Raw genomic sequence first — 18,877 nt, 5'->3', positions numbered from 1 at the left:
AGGCATCCTCAACTGACGGGATGAGGTCAATGTCCTTCCAGGATACCCGGGCCAGGTCGATTAGAAAGGCCTGCTCACAGAAGTGTTTTAGGGAGCGTTTGACAGTGATGAGGGGTGGTCGTTTGACTGCGGCTCCGTAGCGGATACAGGCAATGAGGCAGTGATCGCTGAGATCCTGGTTGAAGATAGCGGAGGTGTATTTGGAGGGCCAGTTGGTCAGGATGACATCTATGAGGGTGCCCTTAGGGTTGTAAATTTAGGGTTGTACCTGGTGGGTTCCTTGATGAATTGTGTGAGATTGAGGGCATCTAGCTTAGATTGTAGGACTGCCGGGGTGTTAAGCATATCCCAGTTTAGGTCACCTAACAGAACAAACTCTGAAGCTAGATGGGGGGCAATCAATTCACAAATGGTGTCCAGGGCACAGCTGGGTGCTGAGGGGGGTCGGTAGCAGGCGTTAACAGTGAGAGACTTATTTCTGGAGAGAGTAATTTTCAAGATTAGTAGTTCGAACTGTTTGGGTATGGACCTGGAAAGTATGACATTACTTTGCAGGCTATCTCTGCAGTTGACTGCAACTCCTCCCCCTTTGGCAGTTCTATCTTGACAGAAGATGTTATAGTTGGGTATGGAAATCTCTGAATTTTTGGTGGCCTTCCTGAGCCAGGATTCAGACATGGCAAGGACATCAGGGTTAGCAGAGTGTGCTAAAGCAGTGAGTAAAACAAACTTAGGGAGGAGGCTTCTGATGTTGACATGCATGAAACCAAGGCTTTTTCGATCACAGAAGTCAACAAATGAGGGTGCCTGGGGACATGCAGGGCCTGGGTTTACCTCCACATCACCCGCGGAACAAAGGAGGAGTAGTATGAGGGTGCGGCTAAAGGCTATCAAAACTGGTCGCCTAGAGCGTTGGGGACAGAGAATGAAAGGAGCAGATTTCTGGGCATGGTAGAACATATTCAGGGCATAATGCGCAGACAGGGGTATGGTGGGGTGCGGGTACAGCGGAGGTAAGCCCAGGCACTGGGTGATGATGAGAGAGGTTGTATCTCTGGACATGCTGGTTGTAATGGGTGAGGTCACCGCATTTGTGGGAGGTGGGACAAAGGAGGTATCAGGGGTATGAAGAGTGGAACTAGGGGCTCCATTGTAAACTGAAACAATGATAACTAACCTGAACAACAGTATACAAGGCATATTGACATTTGAGAGAGACATACAGTAATCACAGGTGTTGAATTGGGAGAACTCGCTAAAACAGTAGGTGAGACAACAACAGCTAATCAGCTAGCACAACAACAGCAGGTAAAATGGCGTTGGCTAGGCAGGGAGGGTCGGATTAACTACACACAGAGCCTGAGTGCGGCTGGGGCCGACAGATAAAACATAAACAAGCAGAATGGAGTACCGTGATTAATGGACAGTCTAGCATGCATCAGCTATGTAGCCAAGTGATCAGTGTCCAGGGGGGCAGCGGTGGATGGGGCAGGGAAGCTGGACTGGCGAGTGTTATCCAGGTTAAAAAACAGTTAGCAGTGGCTAACAATGACTAAATAGCTTGTAGCTAGTTAGCTGGTTAACTTCTGGAGGTTCTTGAGTGTGTTCTAAAAATAAAAAATAATGGTGATTCCGTATCACATTGGGTGAGGCAGGTTACCGGAAGGTATAAACAAATTAAAAATCGAAAAGAGATAGAAAGTAAATATGGGTCCAGTGAGTGTTTGGGACGCGGCGATTCAGACGGTTAGCAGGCCTGTGCTAACAAGCTAACAGTTAGTAGGCCAGGGCTAAACAAGGTAGCAGTTAGCGGACCGGGGCTAAACAAGCTAGCAGTTAGCAGGCCGAATTAGCAAGCAAGGAGATAGCAAGGGCTAGAAAGTTAGCCTTTGGGGGACGTCGCGATGGGGTGAGTCTGTGTATTCCTCTTCATGCGGTGACATCGATAGACCAGTCGTGGGTCCGGATATTGTAGCCTAGGAGTATGCTTCGGTGGTAGCACAGGAGCTCTGGCCGGGCTAGCTTCAAGCTAAGTGGGTGGAAACGCTAGCCAGGAGTAATCATCCAGGGTTGCGGTTAGCTAGATAGCTAGTTGTGAGGAATCCTGCTGAAAATGTTCCGTTTGCGGTGGGAATCCGGGGATAAAAAATAATAGGTCCGTTATGCTCTGGTTAGAGTCGCGTTGTTCGAACTGGCGAGAGCTTTCCAAGCTAAAGGTTAGCTGATGACCGGTTAGCTGAAGACCGCTAGCAATGGTTTGCTGACTGATAGCTGGTAGCTAGCTGGTAGCTAGCTGGCTAGCTTCAGTTGAGGGGTTCCGGATCCAAAGTAGATATAAATACTTTAGAAGAAAATAGCTACATTGGGTGAGGCGGGTTGCAGGAGAGTATTTAGAAGCTGAGGTTTAACAAAATGTTTTAAAAGATATGCGAAGAAAAATATGTTGAAAAAATATTTAAAAAATATATATACAAGGGACACGACACGACAAGACGTTCGACTGCTACGCCATACCAGGCGGTGATGCAACTGGTCAGGATGCTCTCTACGGTGCAGCTGTATAATTTTTTGAGGACCTGGGGACCCGTACCAAATCTTATCTATTTTATGTTTTATGTATTGCTGTTTTATAGCCCTGTTTAACTGCATTGCCTGTAGCGCTCTCTTGGTCTGGGATGTATCATCTGAACCGTGTTATATAAACAAACTGTATCCCATTAATGTAGCCATTTCATTATTCTAAGCCTCACAAACTGCATTAGTTTTATATGTGGGATTACAGTGTTTGAGGCTGTAGGCTGTTTATCTTTTAAAAAATCAAATCAAATCAAAGTTTATTTGTACACAGATTAGTAGATGTTAAAGCAGGTGCAGTGAATTGCTTTTGTTTCTAGCTCCAGCAGTTCAGTAAATGTCTAACAGTACAATGATAATACACAAATAATCCCACGAGAAAAAAAAGTTAAAAATAAGAAACTAGAGATTACTACAATATCACAACATGCAATATCAGAAAGAGTAATGTCGGAATATAAATATGTGGTGTATATCGACAGTATGGACGATATACAAGTAGATACACACACACACACACACACAAATACACAAACAGACATACACACACACACTCAAATACACATAGATCTGTGCACACACTCATGTACACACAATGAGAGATTGAAAGAGAGAGAGTAAAACTCAATGTTTTTGTATTCCCTTTCTCTAGAGCTTTCTAAACATAGAAACATTGGGTCTTCTACTCTAAAGATACCAAAAACATGAAACAATGGGCAACACTGACCAGCTCAGCTTGTCCTTCACATGGGACTTCTGAAGAAGAGCTTATTCTGGGGCGTTATCCTTCTCCACTGTATAAGAGGAAACATAACCACCAATCAACTCTTCCTTTACTTTCAAGTGGACCTAAACCTGGAGTCTTAACTATCCATTTTGTGAACTTAACTAAACTGTAACTAGATCCCACTCTAACACTATTTTCACCCGGAACCCAAACTAAATCAATTCCAAGTCTCTAGACTTTCTAAGTGGACCTAAACTTGGACTACCCATTACAAGACAACACGTTTTTATCCCTAACCAAACCAATCCCAAGTCTGTTGATGTCGCATGGTCCTCTGGGTTGGTCCCTCTAGTGGTGACAGGGGAGTAGTGCAGGTCCAGCCAGGACCTCCAGGCCTCAGGAGACCCTCCCAGGATGGAAAGTCCAGGAGGGGTAGCCCTACTGAGCGGGTTCGGATCCCCCGCCAGGGACTCTCTGGAGGTAGGGGGCTGGATGGTCTTTCCAGGGGGGAACAACTCCACCAACCTTGGACTCAACCAGAGTCTACCCTGGGGGGTTGGGGCTGGAGGAGTAGACGGTAACCTGTCATTGGGGTCGTCGCAGGCAGAGGCGGTGATTCGAGCACCGACCATGAAGGTTAGTGTGTTTTATTTATCTCTATTATTATTATTTATTTTTATGGATTTAATTGATGTTGCTACCAAATGTGCTATATATAGAGCAACAATCACTACAGTACCAGGTTAGCCATTTTGAGTGTACCCATGAGTTATATTCTATGGCTGTTCTAGTCATTCTCTATCTATGGTGCTATACAAATAAAGTTTGGTTGTATTTGAAGGAGAAGAACTGGCCGGCACTCCTCATCCTGGTCATCATCGTGCTGACGGTGTGTGGAAACATCCTGGTCATCCTAGCTGTCTCATTGGAGAAAAAGCTTCAGAATGCCACCAACTTCTTCCTGAGGTCTCTGGCCGTGGCCGACATTCTGGTGGGGATACTAGTGATGCCTGTATCCCTCATCAACATACTCTATGGTGAGTAGAACTACACTGTGCATAACTCCCCCTTGCCGTGGCTGGTGGGGATACTGGCCATACCATGTGGTATGTGTAAACAGTCTTGAGGTTGGCTCTGTGGTCTGTTTCTTAGACAGGGAGTGTATTTCTTGTGGTTAGTGCTCTGTGTGGTCTGTTTAAACTTTCTCTGTGTATCTAGGATTGTTGGTGCTATGTGGACTGTGTAAACGCTCTCTGCATCTGTCTCTCTCTCTCTCTCTCTCTCTCTCTCTCTCTCTCTCTCTCTCTCTCTCTCTCTCTCTCTCTGTGTGTGTGTCTCTAGCTCTGTCTCTTTCTCTGTGAGACTATGAGTGCATTGAGAACCGTTGAGTGGGTTGTGTTAGTGGTCTGTGTAAACTGAATCTCTGTCTTAGAGTACAATAGTATATCTTAGTTAGGAGTGGAGGGTGGTGACTTGAACATTTTAGGAGGATTAGAGACCCACAATATAGGCATGGAACACACGGAGATGACAAAGCGTGTTTCAAAAATCTTCAAAGACTATTTTAACCTAAAGCATTTAATGAAGACATTTATAGTACAATTTTATAGTGAATGGGAATGAAAGGGCTACTTACACAGTGTTGGGAATGGATCACAACAGTGATTGAATGGGGGTATGAGGCATGATTTGAGGTGTTCAGAGGCTTGACTTCAGTGCAGTACAGGTTCATCATGGATGGATGGTGTTGGGGAAGAGCTCAACTCTTCCACTGCTGAAGGAAAGACAGGATTTGACTGGGAAGACAAAAAATAACAACACAATAATAGCTAGATAAAAGAGCTAAGAATGAGTTAGTCCAAGCAGAAGTAAAATAATTGGTGTGCAATAATGTGGTTGTGTTTGTGTGTGTGTGATTGACTCTACATACAGTAATGAGAGAATATTGATATGGCTTGGAGAGGAAACAGTGGATGAGTGGGCACATGAGACGTTGTTTCAGTGGAGTGGTTATCACCTCTAAATCAGGGAATAGGAAGGGACTTACAGTAGCTGTAAATACAAATAGCAGATGCATTCCTTAGCAGCTGCACTATCGTAGGTTAAACTCAGACATCTCAGAATTCACAAAGTCAAACAGTCTGAGCATCTCTCCCATTTGACACATCAAAGTAGCCAAAGAAACGTTCGTAAATAAAGCCCTGATCATCCACATACCTGACAATAACTGACAACTGCAAGGAGACTGGTGGCACCATATGTCCCAGAGTGGTGGGCCAAGTTTTTCTTTATCTGTTAACCTGACCAGGAAAACTCTGGACCATATAAGGTATGACAGTGATTAATCCGTTGTAAAAAGATTTTACATGGGCTATGACTGGACCAGTTTTTCCTAATCAGGTTACATGGTTTTAAAAAGAAAACCCAACCGTACACTTGTTCATATGAATTATATTTAGACAAGATTAAGAGTGGGATTTCCTCTACCCAGACCCAGAGACAACAACTAATAGACAACAGAACTCACAGGGCTGAGCTTGCTTTATGCATATTTGGGTCATGCAGGCCAATGCAACTGTAGGCCCAATAAAACATTAACTCACATCTATCATCACTATTATGTTGATTGATTAAATCCAGTTAAAAGTATAGGCAGCCTAGTCAGCCCAAGTTTGAATATAAACCCCATTTGATCACATTCACATTTTCTCCTGACACAAAAATGTACTATAAATACATAACTTTACCAATTTGTTTACCCTGACCAGATGGACAGGGCGCATAGGCTGTATGCAACTGCTATTATTGGTAGCCTACGGTTCAGACTGAAAAATCGTCTCATTTTCATCCCATGTCCGATCTCTAATGTTTAGGTGTAGGCTAGGGCGTTGCGACATTCATGTAATCAGTTTTTGCTTGTGTCTGTCCGAAGTGATTATGTGTTATCTCCTTTGCTAAATTAATACAGACGGAAAGTGGAAAGCATACTTGAGCACGCTTGAAAAAATGTAGGTGCGTCAACCTCTCTCTTTAATCAAACTTTTAATGTATGATACGATGGAAGCTATAAAATCATTCGGAATTCATTTCTACATTCCAGAAAAGCCAGTCGAAAGTTCCATATGTTCATCAAGTAAAGCACCGTGAAGTGCAATTACCTCTGCAAGCTCCTTATAGTTGCCCTTGTTAGCGGAACTTTCCTTCTCATCGTGTCCTCTAAAAGCCAAGTCTTGCACACTCAAAAATGCAGTGATGTCGATAAGCTGTTTGAGAACATCCCTATTTCTTACTTTCTCTTTGTGTTGCGCGGTTTGAATACGCAGACATTCGGCCATTACATGATCGATGCGGCTTTTCCCAAGAAGCTTGAATCTGATGTGGACATTTAAACAACAACAACAACAACAAATGTCGCTTTTCAGGACCCTGTCTTTCAAAGATAATTTGTGAAAATCCAAATAACTTCACAGATCTTCATTGTAAAGGGTTTAACCTCTCGGGGATAGGGGGATGCAAATGTCCCACTTGGCCAATTGCCAGATTCAAATAAAATACTATTGAACTTTCATTAAATCACACATGCAAGATAGCAAATTAAAGCTACACTCGTTGTGAATCCAGCCAACATGTCAGATTTTAAAAAGGCTTTTCGGCGAAAGCATAAGAAGCTATTATCTGATTATAGCACAGCAGTAAACAAAGAGAGTAGCATATTCCAACCCTGCAGGTGCTAAACAAAACAAAGAAATAAAATATAAAACATGCCTTACCTTTGATGAGCTTCTTTTGTTGGCACTCCAATATGTCCCATAAACATCACAAATGGTCCTTTTGTTCGATTAATTCCGTCCATATATATCCAAAACGTCTATTTATATCTGCCACAACATTTCAAAATACTGTCGTAATACAACTTTAGGTATTTTTAAACGTTAATAATCGATCAAAATGTCTATCTGTTTTCAATAGATGACGAGAGGAAACGAACGCTAGTTTTCAAGTCTTGGCCAACTCTCAACAGCGTTACCCTTTTCCAGGATGGCCTTACTTCTTCTTTGCACAAAGGAATAACCTCAACCAAATTCCAAAGACTGGTGACATCCAGTGGAGGCGGTAGGAACTTCAAACAAGTGCCTGGGAAATATCGTTTCCCATGAGAACCCATTGAACAGACAGCGACCTCAAAAATAAATAATTCTGAATGGTTAGTCCTCTGGGTTTTGCCTGCTACATAAGTTTTGTTATACCCACAGACATGATTCAAACAGTTTTAGAAACTTCAGAGTGTTGTCTATCCAAATCTACTAATAATATGCATATGTTATATTCCTGGCATGAGTAGCAGGAAGTTGAAAAACAAGAGTTTCTATTGGACCTATTCCAGGTATGTTTATTCCCGTTTCAAACTGTTTGCTTTGCTTCAGTTCAAGTTTTTCAACAGAATCGGCGCAATGAATACACCCCTGATCACAAGCAAACACAGTTTACTTTCATAGCAGCCACATACAAACAGCTCGTTGTATAGTGTATATAATTCTTTCTCGCGTCTATCTATGTGCTCTCCTCCTCTAACCTTTTCCCTTTGCTTGTGGATTTCAGTTCACAACAAATCAGATGTCTGTCACCAGGCGAAAACCACCCGCTACACACAGCCTACATCCTTGTCACATCATAGTCAACATAGCTACTAGAAATAACGTGTGTTTGAGTAGGCTAAACTAGCTAGCTACATTTGAAGCTAGCTAAGTAAATGAAAGTGAAGAAAGAAAATACTACAAAATATAGCTACAGTAGCTCTCTCTCTCTTGCTTCTCCTTAATTTTGTAAGAACTTATTTGTTCAAAACTGTTCAACTTTTGCCTTTAACTACTTAGAACATTTCATGCACTGCATTGCTAGCTAGCTGTAGCTTATGCTTTCAGTACTAGCTCTGATAGGTTGGAAGACGTCCTTTGGAAGTTGTCATAATTACTGTGTAACTCTATGGAAGTGGGTGAGAACCATTAACCTCCTAGGTTTTATATTGACATCAATGTACCCAGAGGAGGATGAAAGCTAGCTGTCCTCCAGGGACAACATGGTGCTACCCTACAAAGTGCCACTGAGGCCAGTGTATTCCTTTATTGCAAAACAGTGTGTCTTGATCAATTATTTGGTTACATGTGAATCTCTTTAGTATAGTTTTATCTAAAAATAACTTTCATGTTTCACTATAAAAAATAATGTTCTGAAATTCACTGAGGAGGATGGTCCTCCCCTTCCTCCCCTGAGGAGCCTCCACTGATATGCTCCCTGCTTTTGTTATGCCGTTTAGCAGAACGATTGATGTTCTTCAGGTCATTGTACCTACCTTCCTTTCGCCCAAGGCTCAGACTTTCCAAAAAGCAGGTGAGGCCAGTAATACAGGTGGCTTGATGAATGGCTCCCTATAAACCAGCTATACTTTTTTATACCAATTGGTATTGAATGCCATCAATTTTTCATCCTTTATCATGAAACTGATTTCAGGCAGAAGTCGACCCTCGGCTTAAATTCACGTCTTTTCCATGTACCCCAGAGAAAGGTGTTCTTCAACAAAAAGGTCCACAACATTTTTGGTAGCGTTGGCCATTCTGCACTTCTGGTGCTGAAAACTGCATGCTCGCACTGGTAGCTAGTTAGCTACTGCTACTTGCTACTGAAGATAGCAAGGAAAATTGAAATAAATTGCACTTAACTGGACACAGAATAAAGTTCTAAAACCAAGAAAACTAATTTTAATCTACCTCCTCCATCTCCTGTAATTTGAGGAAACATTTATGTTCAAATAGCTTCTTTTGTTAGCGGGTTTGGTAAACAAATCCAAACGCGTGTTCAGGTCCAGCCGAACGTCGGACGAAAAGTTATATTACAGCTGTAAAAACTTGGCAAACTAAGTATAGAATCCATCTTTAGGATGTTTTTATCAGAAATATTCAATAATGTTCCAAACGGAGAATTCCTATGTCTATAGAAAAGCAATGTAACGGGAGCTAACTCTCTCGTGACCGCGCTTCAGAGCCTGTGGCACTCTGCCAGACACCTGGCTCAATCAGCTCTCATTCGCCCCCACTTCACAGTAGAAGCCTCAAACAAAGTTCTAAAGATGGTTGGCATTTGTATTTATTTATCCGTTATTTTACCAGGTAAGTTGACTGAGAACACGTTCTCATTTGCAGCAACGACCTGGGAAATAGTTACAGGGGAGAGGAGAGGGATGAATGAGCCAATTGTAAACTGGGGATTATTAGGTGACCGTGATGGTTCGAGGGCCAGATTGGGAATTTAGTGGAAGCCTTAGAGGAAGTGCAATATGACCCCATTACACTATACACTGAATGGCAAAGAGTTGAAAAACTACAAACCTCAGATTTCCCACTTCCTGGTTGGATTTGTCTCAGGTTTTCGCCTGCCATATGAGTTCTGTTATACTCACAGACATCATTCAAACAGTTTTAGAAACTTCGGAGTGTTTTCTATCCAATACTAATATTTATATGCATATATTAGCATCTGGGACAGAGTAGCAGGCAGTTTACCCCCTGTCACCAAGAAGTTAATGGCAACAATGGTAAAATACTATGACTTCATCCATTCCAAAATGCCATACCATTCCGCAGTACCTGGCAAAGCACTGCTGCAGGTATGACAACTTTTATAGGAATAACCACTGTAGATACTATTCTGCAGAGAGATCCTATTAAATTACAAGAAGGGTTATGTCATGAACCCTCAAAGTTCCAGAATGGTTTGAAAATGGCAGCCATTGTGTTCAGGGAGAAATCCAAACCATTCTACTATTCGTATTATTCTGTACGTTAGCCGAGTCACCTCATTTCGTATGGTATGTATTAATTTGTGGATGCCTATCACCCATTTTATATGATATGTTACAAATTACAATTCGTATTATATGTTATGAAGTTGTAAAATGTACAATATGTTACAAATTCTAGCTAGCTGGCTAATGCTAGCATGCTTGTTAAGGTTAGGGTTAAGTATAGGAGTGGCACAGCAGTCTAAGGCACTGCATCTCAGTGCTAAAGGAGTTACTACAGACCCTGGTTCGATTCACAACCAGCTGTGATTGGGAGTTCCGTAGGCGGCACCCAATTGGCCCAGCGTCGTACGGGGTAGGACGTCATTGTGAATAAGAATTAGTTATTTACTGGCTTGTCTAGTTAAATAAAAAATAAAATAAAAGGGTTAGGGTTAGGGTTAGGGGAAGGATGAGGGGAAGGGTTAGCTAGCATGCTAAGTAGTTAAAATATAGTAAGTCGTTGAAAAGTTGCTAATTAGCTAAAATGCTAAAGTTGTCTGTGATGAGATTTAAACTCGCAACCTTTGGTTTGCTAGAAGTTTGCATTAAGCCTCCGACCAACCATCTTACTTTGGTTTTTGCCTTAATTAACCATCTGTTTTATGTAACCATCCTAAACATGACATATCATCCTATACTGAACAAAAATATAAACGCAAAATGCAATAATTTCAACAATTTAACTGAGTTACAGTTCATATAAGGAAATGAGTCAATTGAAATAAATGAATTAGGCCCTAATCTATGGACTTCATATGACCGGACAGGGGCGAAGCCATGGGTGAGCCTGGGAGGGCATAGGCCCATCCACTGGGAGCCAGTCCCAGCCAATCAGAATATGTTTTTCACCTCAAAAAAGGGCTTTATTACAGACAGAAATACTCCCCAGTTTCATCAGCTGTACATGTGGCTGGTCTTAAGTCAATCCCGCAGGTGAAGAAGCCAGATGTGAAGGTCCTGAGGTTCCGTAGTGTCCCTCAAAAGAGACATCTGTGACATTCTGTTGTGTGAAGCTTGATGTAGTCATTGCATTTTAGGAAGACGGGACCAAATACTAAACTTGTGACTACTTTATTTATTAGAATCTTTAGGCATGTCAATCATTTTTACCTATACATTTTTTTTTGTATTACTTGTTCAACAAAATATTTCTCTGAGCAATTCTATTAGTATAAAATAAAAATAAAAAAATATATTTTTTAGCATACAATATAGTTATGATTTATTTATTTTATACTGTCACTATTGCTCATCTTTATCGGGGATGTCAATCATTTTGTACCCCACTGTATATGCAATGTGCTTTATATGAAGAATCCAAGACGGCAACATCTATGCTATTGACCACGCCTGAGTCCATCAAAGCCAACTTAATGAGGCATGGTACTGGCAGTGAAACTCATTGCCATTTAGGGAGCTCTCAATAGACCAGCTAAGGTCATTTTACCATTAAATTATTGTCTTCTAGGCCTATGTGAGAATACTAATTATGTGTAGCATGATCTAATGTCGCACTATGTCTATTTCTCATATGATGCACCGCTAAGTACATTCGATGAGGCAAAATGAGCTGTCATCTTGGTGCATGGGAAATATGCAACCTATCTAATTAGCACAGCCAGGTGGCCTTGCTTGACGCAGGAAGAGCTGTCATCTTGGAAAATGAGGATATTCTACCTATGCAACATAGCTACAGGACCACAGGGCTGACACAAACATGAAAAAAAAAGCATTTTATTTGTCACATGCGCCAAATACAACAGGTTTAGATCTTACAGTCAAATGCTTACTTACTAACAATGCAGTTTTAAAAAAATACATAAAATTAAACATACTTTAAAAAAAAAAGAAAAGTAAAAGTAACAAATAAATAAGCAGCAGCAGTAAAATCACAATAGCGAGGATATATACAGGGGGTACCGGTACAGAGTCAATTAACGGGGACACCGGTTAGTCGAGGTAATTGAGGTAATAGTATGTACATGTAGGTATAGTTATTAAAGTGACTATGCATTGATAATAACAGAGAGTAGCAGCAGTGTAAAATATGGGGGGAGGGGGGACAATTTGAATAGTCTGGGTAGCCATTTGATTAGATGTTCAGGAAGATTATGGTTTGGGGGTAAAAGCTGTTTAGAAACCTCTTGGACCTAGACTTGGTGGTCTTGTACAGCTTGCTGAACAGTCTATGACTAGGGTGACTGGAGTATTTGACCATTTTTAGGGCCATCCTCTGACACCTCCTGGTATATAGGTCCTGGATGGCAGGAAGCTTGGTCCCGGTGATGTAATGAGCCGTACACACTACCCTCTGTAGTGCCTGGAGGCCGAGCATTTACCATACCAGGCAGTGATGAAACCAGTAAGGATGCTCTCAATGGTGCAGTTGTAGAACCTTTTCAGGATCTGAGGACCCATGCCAAATCTTTTCAGTCTCCTGAGGGGGAATAGGTCTTGTCGTGCCCTCTTCACAACTGTCTTGGTGTGCTTGGACCATGAAAGTTTGTTGGTGATGTGAACACCAAGGAACCTGAAGCTCTCAACCTGCTCCACTACAGCCCCGTCGATGAGAATGGGGGCGTGCTCGATCCTTCTTGTCCTGTAGTCCACAATAATCTCCTTTGTCTTGATGAAATTGAGGGAGAGGTTGTTGTCCTGCCATAACACGTTCAGGTCTCTGACCCCCTCCCTATAGGCAGCTTCATCATTGTCGGTGATCAGGCCTACCACTGTTGTGTCATCGGCAAACTGAATGATGGTGTTGGGGCCCCTTTGTTGAGGATCAGTGTGGCGGAAGTGTTGTTACCTACGCTTACCACCTGGGGAGGCCCGTCAGGAAGTCCAGACTCCTTAGCTTAGTGATGAGCGTTGAGGGCACTATGGTGTTGAACAATGAGCTGTAGTCAATGAATAGCATTCTCACATAGGTGTTCCTTTTGTCCAGGCGGGAAAGGGCATTGTGGAGTGCAATAGAGATTGCATCATCTGTGGATCTGTTGGGGAGGTATGCAAATTGGAGTGGGTCTAGAGTTTCTGGGATAATGGTGTTGATGTGAGCCATGACCAGCCTTTTGAAGCACTTCATGGCTACAGACATGAGTGCTATAGGTCGGAAGTCATTTAGGCAGGTTACTTTAGTGTTCTTGGGCACATTGACTATGGTGGTCGGCTTGAAACATGTTGTTATTACAGACTCAGACAGGGAGAGGTTAAAAATGTCAGTGAAGACACTTTCCAGTTGGTGAGCTCTGATTCGGAGTACACGTCATGCTAATCCGTCTGGCCCTCCGGCCTTGTGAATGTTGACCTGTTTAAAACTCTGCGGAGAGCGTGAGCTAATGCTCTCATGCATGTTTCAGTGTTACTTGCCTCGAATCAAGCACCTGTCCACAACCTCAAACAGTCACACTCCAAATTCCACAATGGCCAAGACCAAAGAGCTGTTAAAGGACAACAGAATCACAATTGTACACCTGCACCAGGCTGGGAAGACTGAATCTGCAATAGGTAAGCAGCTTCGTTTGAAAAAATCAACTGTGGGAGCAATTATTAGGAAATGGAGACATACAAGACCACTGATAATCTCCCTCAATCTGGGGCTCCACGCAAGATCTCACCCCGTGGGGTCAAAATGATCACAAGAACGGTTAGCAAAAATCCCAGAACCACACGGGGGGACCTAGTGAATGACCTGCAGAGAGCTGGGACCAAAGTAACAAAGCCTACCATCAGGGACTCAAATCCTGCAGTGCCAGACGTGTCCCCCAGTACATGTCCAGGTCCATCTGAAGTTTGCTAGAGAGCATTTGGATGATCCAGAAGAAGATTGGGAGAATGTCATATGGTCAGATGAAACCAAAATATAACTTTTTGGTACAAACTCAACTCGTCGTGTTTGGAGGACAAAGAATGTTGAGTTGCATCCAAAGAACACCATACCTACTGTGAAGCATGGGGGTGGAAACATCATGCTTTGGGGCTGTTTTTCTGCAAAGGGACCAGGATGACTGATCCGCGTAAAGAAAAGAATGGGGCCATGTATTGTGAGATTTTGAGTGAAAACCTCCTTCCATCAGCAAGGGCATTGAAGATGAAACGTGGCTGGGTCTTTCAGCATGACAATCATTCCAAACACACCACCCCGGGCAACGAAGGAGTGACTTCGTAAAAAGCATTTCAAGGTCCTGGAGTGGCCAAGCCAGTCTCCAGATCTCAACCCCGTAGAAAATCTTTGGAGGGAGTTGAAAGTCCGTGTTGCCCAGCAACAGCCCCAAAACATCACTACTCTAGAGGAGATCTGCATGGAGGAATGGGCCAAAATACCAGCAAGTGTGTGAAAACCTTGTGAAGACTTACAGAAAACGTTTGACCTCTATCATTGCCAACAAAAGGTATATAACAAATTATTGAGATAAACCTTTGTTATTGACCAAATACTTATTTTCCACCATAATTTGAAAATAAATTCATTAAAAATCCTCCAATGTGATTTTCTGGATTTTTTTCTTCTCGTTTTGTCTGTCATAGTTGAAGTGTACCTATGATGAAAATTACTCATCTTTGTAAGTGGGAGAACTTGCACAATTGGTGGCTGACTAAATATTTTTTGCCCCACTGTATATATAAATATATTTTTTTCTCCCCAATTTCATGGTATCCAACTAGTAATTACAGTCTTGTCTCATCCCTGCAACTCCCGTATGGACTCGGGAGAGGTGAAGATCGAGAGGACGCCGTGCGTCCTCCGAAACACAACCCAGCCAAGCTGCACTGCTTCTTGACACAATGCCCACTTAACCCGGAAGCCAGCCGCACCAATGTGTCAGAGGAAATGCTGTGCACCTGGCGACTGTGTCAGCGTGCACTGCGCCCGGCCCAGCACAGGAGTCGCTAGAGCGCAATGGGACAAGAACATCCCCAGTGCCTCAGACCACTGCGCCACTCAGCAGGCCCACGTCTGACCCAGTAATGTTTAGCCGACGACAAATGCCATCCGAGTAGAAAAAGTTATCGGGCTGCTCGACTGCTGGACAGCACATGAAGCGGCCAACAGAATTTGGGCCAAACACGATGGTGTTAGATGAGTCACACTCAGATAAGATGACTAGCAGAGATGCTTTGCAAACACACAATGTACAAGCATACATTGTAACGCACATTAACTTGATTACTACTATCCAAATGCATAGAATGCTCTTAAAATATTGCCTAACCTTAATTAACTTCTTATGGCTAGTTCCACTAGCGGAACCCCTCGACAACATTCCACTGAAAAGGCAGCGAAATGTAAAAATATGTTTTAGAAATATGTAACTTTCATACATTCACATGTGCAATACACCAAATTAAAGCTTAACTTCTTGTTAATCGACCCATCGTGTCCGATTTCAAAAAGGCTTTACAGCGAAAGCACAACATGTGATTATGTTAGGTCAGAGCCTGGTCACAAAAACACATACATCCATTTTCCAGCCAAAGAGAGGAGTCACAAAAAGCAGAAATAGAGATAAAATGAATCACTAACCTTTTATGATCTTCATCAGATGGCACTCATAGGACTTCATGTTACACAATACATGTATGTTTTGTTCGATAAAGTTAATATTTATATCCAAAAATCTCAGTTTACATTGGCGCGTTATTGTTCAGTAATGTTGTGCCTCGAAAACATCCAGCGAATTTGCAGAGAGCCACATCAATTTACAGAAATAGTCATCATAAACTTTAATATAAGATACATGTGTTATGCACAGAATTAGAGATATACTTCTCCTTAATGCAACCTCTGTGTCAGATTTCAAAAAACCTTTACGGAAAAAGCAAAGCATTCAATTTTCTGAGTACAGTGCTCAGACAACAAAACAAGCCATACAGATTTCAGCCATGTTGTGTAGTCAACAGAAGTCAGAAATAGCGTTATAAATATTCACTAACCTTTGATGATCTTCATCAGAATGCACTCCCAGGAATCCCAGTTCCACAATAAATGTTTTGATTTGTTCGATAAAGTCCATAATTTATGTCCAAATACCTATTTTTGTTTGCGCGTTCAGTTCACAAATCCAAACTCACGACGCGCGGGCAAGTCCAGGTAATAGTTCAGAAGAAAATTCATATTACAGTTCGTAGAAACATGTCAAACGAAGTATAGAATCAATCTTTAGGATGTTTTTATCATTAATATTCAATGATGTTCCAACCGGAGAATTCCTTTGTCTTTAGAAATGCAATGGAACGCAAGCTAACTCTTACGTGAGTGCGCATGATCAGCTCATGCCACTCTGGCAGACCTCTGACTCATTCAGCTCCCATTCCCCCCTCCTTCACAGTAGAAGCATCAAACAAGGTTCTAAAGACGGTTGACATCTAGTGTAACCCTTGGGAAGTGCAATATGACCCCATAGACACTGTATATTGGATAGACAGTGAGTTGAAAAACTACAAACCTCAGATTTCCCACTTCCTGGTTGGATTTTCTCAGGTTTTCGCCTGCCATGTGAGTTCTATTATACTCACAGACATCATTCAAGCAGTTTTAGAATCTTCAGAGTGTTTTCTATCCACATCTACTAATAATATGGATATATTAGCGACTGGGCCTGAGTAGCAGGCAGTTCACTCTGGGCACGCTTTTCATCCAAAAGTGAAAATGCTGCCCCCTATCCCAAAAAGATTTTAACTTATGTTACAGCGAGAATGAAAGATGACAGAACTCATTCATAGATAACTGTAAGAATGCATGTTTTATCATGTAACGGGCAATCTGGGATGACCCAAGAACAGTAATCCTACCACTATTAAACTACTAGCTGCGGAGAAACTGCAGAGTGACCACTTAATGTAAAATATAGCTATGGGATGACAGTAAAACATGATAACCCATTTAGTAGGCTAAGATAAGATAGTACTTAGTAACTCCCCAAAAGGAAAATGCACCAGCCAATACATGCATCACAATAAATACACAACAAAACCACACAAGGACACACAGACACTAAAAGCAGCAGTCCTGTGAAATGCATTCGACACCTTGTAGAGTCCATGCCCTAACGAATTGATGCAAAAGAGGGGGGTGCAACTCAATATTAGGAAGGTGTTCCTGCTTTTTGTTCATTATCATGTAATCCCAATTATTCTTACCACCCCTGGTGTGTGTGTGACTCCCAGTTCTGCATAAAACGTCAATTATGTTGACAATATGACCCTCTGATTTTAAATATATTGGTTTAATGCTGTAGTTTTTAATTCTGCACAGACTAATTAGCATATTATGATGTATTTAATTAACATAAAATAGTATACAACAATGTTTCACATTTTTACAAACTCTCAGTTTTACATAAAACTTGAAGATGTGTTAATAACATCACATTATGGGTTTACTATGTATTCATGCCTCATTTGCATATTAAGTGCATACTTTGCATAATATTGCATATTAATATCATACTACTTTAATTTGAATAATACCTGTGTTCCACATCAGCCCTGAAAATGTCATATCTTCAGTGCCTTCGGAAAGTTTTCAGACCCCTTTTCCACATTTTGATAGGTTACAGCCTTATTCTAAAATGGAGAGTGGGGAGTTTCTCTCATTCTTCTCTGCAGATCTTCTTAAGCTCGGTCAGGTTGGATTGGGAGTGTTGCTGCACAGCTATTTTCAGGTCTCTCCAGAGATGTTCGATCGGCTCTAGCTAGGCCACTCAAGGACATTCAGAGACTTGTCCAGAAGCCACTCCTACGTTGTCTTGGATGTGAGCTTAGGGTCATGGTCCTGTTGGAAGGTAAACCTCTGTGCCAGTCTGAGGTCCTGAGTGCTCTGGAGCAGGTTTTTACCAAGGATCTCTCTGTACTTTGCGCCGTTCATCTTTGCCTCGATCCTGACTAGTCTCCCAGTCCCTGCTGCTGAAAAACATCCCCACAGTATGATGCTGCCACCACCTTGCTTCACCGTGCCAGGTTTCCTCCAGACGTGATGCTTGGCATTCAGGCCAATGAGTTCAATCTTGGTTTCATCAGACGAGAGAATCTTGTTTCTCATGTTCTGAGAGTCTTTATGTGCCTTTTGGCAAACTCCAAGTAGGCTGTCATGTGCCTTTTACTGAGGAGTGCCTTCCATCTGGTCACTTTACCATAAAGGCCTGAATGGTGGTGCTACAGAGATGGTTATCCTTCTGGAAGGTTCTCCCATCTCCACAGAGGAACTCTAGGTTCTTGGTCACCTCCCTGACCAAGGCTCTTCTCTCCGATTGCTAATTTTAGCTGGGCGGCCAGCTCTAGGAAGAGTCTTGTTGGTTCCAAACTTCTTCAATTTAAGAATGATGGAGTCCACTGTGTTCTTGGTGACCTTCAATGCTGCAGAAATGTTTTCGTACCATTCCCCAGATCTGTGCCTCAAACCAATCCTGTCTCGGAGCTCCAAGGACAATTTCTTCAACCTCATGGCTTGGTTTTTGCTCTGACATGTACTGTCAACTGTTGGTCCTTATATAGACAGGTGTATTTATTTCCAAATCATTTCCAATCAATTGAATTTACCACAGGTGAACTCCAATCAAGTTGTAGAAATTTCTCAAGTGTGATCAATGGAAACAGGATGCAACTGAGCTCAATTTCGAGTCTCATAGCAAAGTGTCTGAATACTTAAGTAAATAAGGTATTTCTGTTTTTAATTTTTCATAAATTTGCAAACATTTCTAAAACCTGTTTTCGCTTTATCATTATGGGGTATTGTGTTT

The 18,877-nt window shown here is 42.0% G+C and overlaps 1 protein-coding gene across 4 annotated transcripts in view; it reads left to right on the top strand.

Moving 5' to 3' along the window:
* The window catches only part of LOC118392231 (5-hydroxytryptamine receptor 2C), a 240,075-nt gene that overhangs the window by 214,478 nt on the left and 6,720 nt on the right, over nt 1-18,877 (top strand). For all 4 annotated transcript variants that reach the window (XM_035783989.2, XM_035783991.2, XM_035783992.2 and 1 more), the window contains 2 exons: nt 3,227-3,937; nt 4,143-4,338. In XM_035783989.2, the coding sequence (XP_035639882.1) occupies nt 3,716-3,937; nt 4,143-4,338 (418 nt within the window). In that variant the 5' untranslated portion in view covers nt 3,227-3,715. The remainder of the gene's footprint in view (nt 1-3,226; nt 3,938-4,142; nt 4,339-18,877) is intronic.

The sequence above is a fragment of the Oncorhynchus keta genome, chromosome 13, assembly GCF_023373465.1.
Source record: "Oncorhynchus keta strain PuntledgeMale-10-30-2019 chromosome 13, Oket_V2, whole genome shotgun sequence".
Classification (NCBI taxonomy): Eukaryota; Metazoa; Chordata; class Actinopteri; order Salmoniformes; family Salmonidae; genus Oncorhynchus; species Oncorhynchus keta.
The sequence above is the reverse complement of the archived record's forward strand: the minus strand, read 5'-3'. Positions and strand labels throughout refer to the sequence as shown.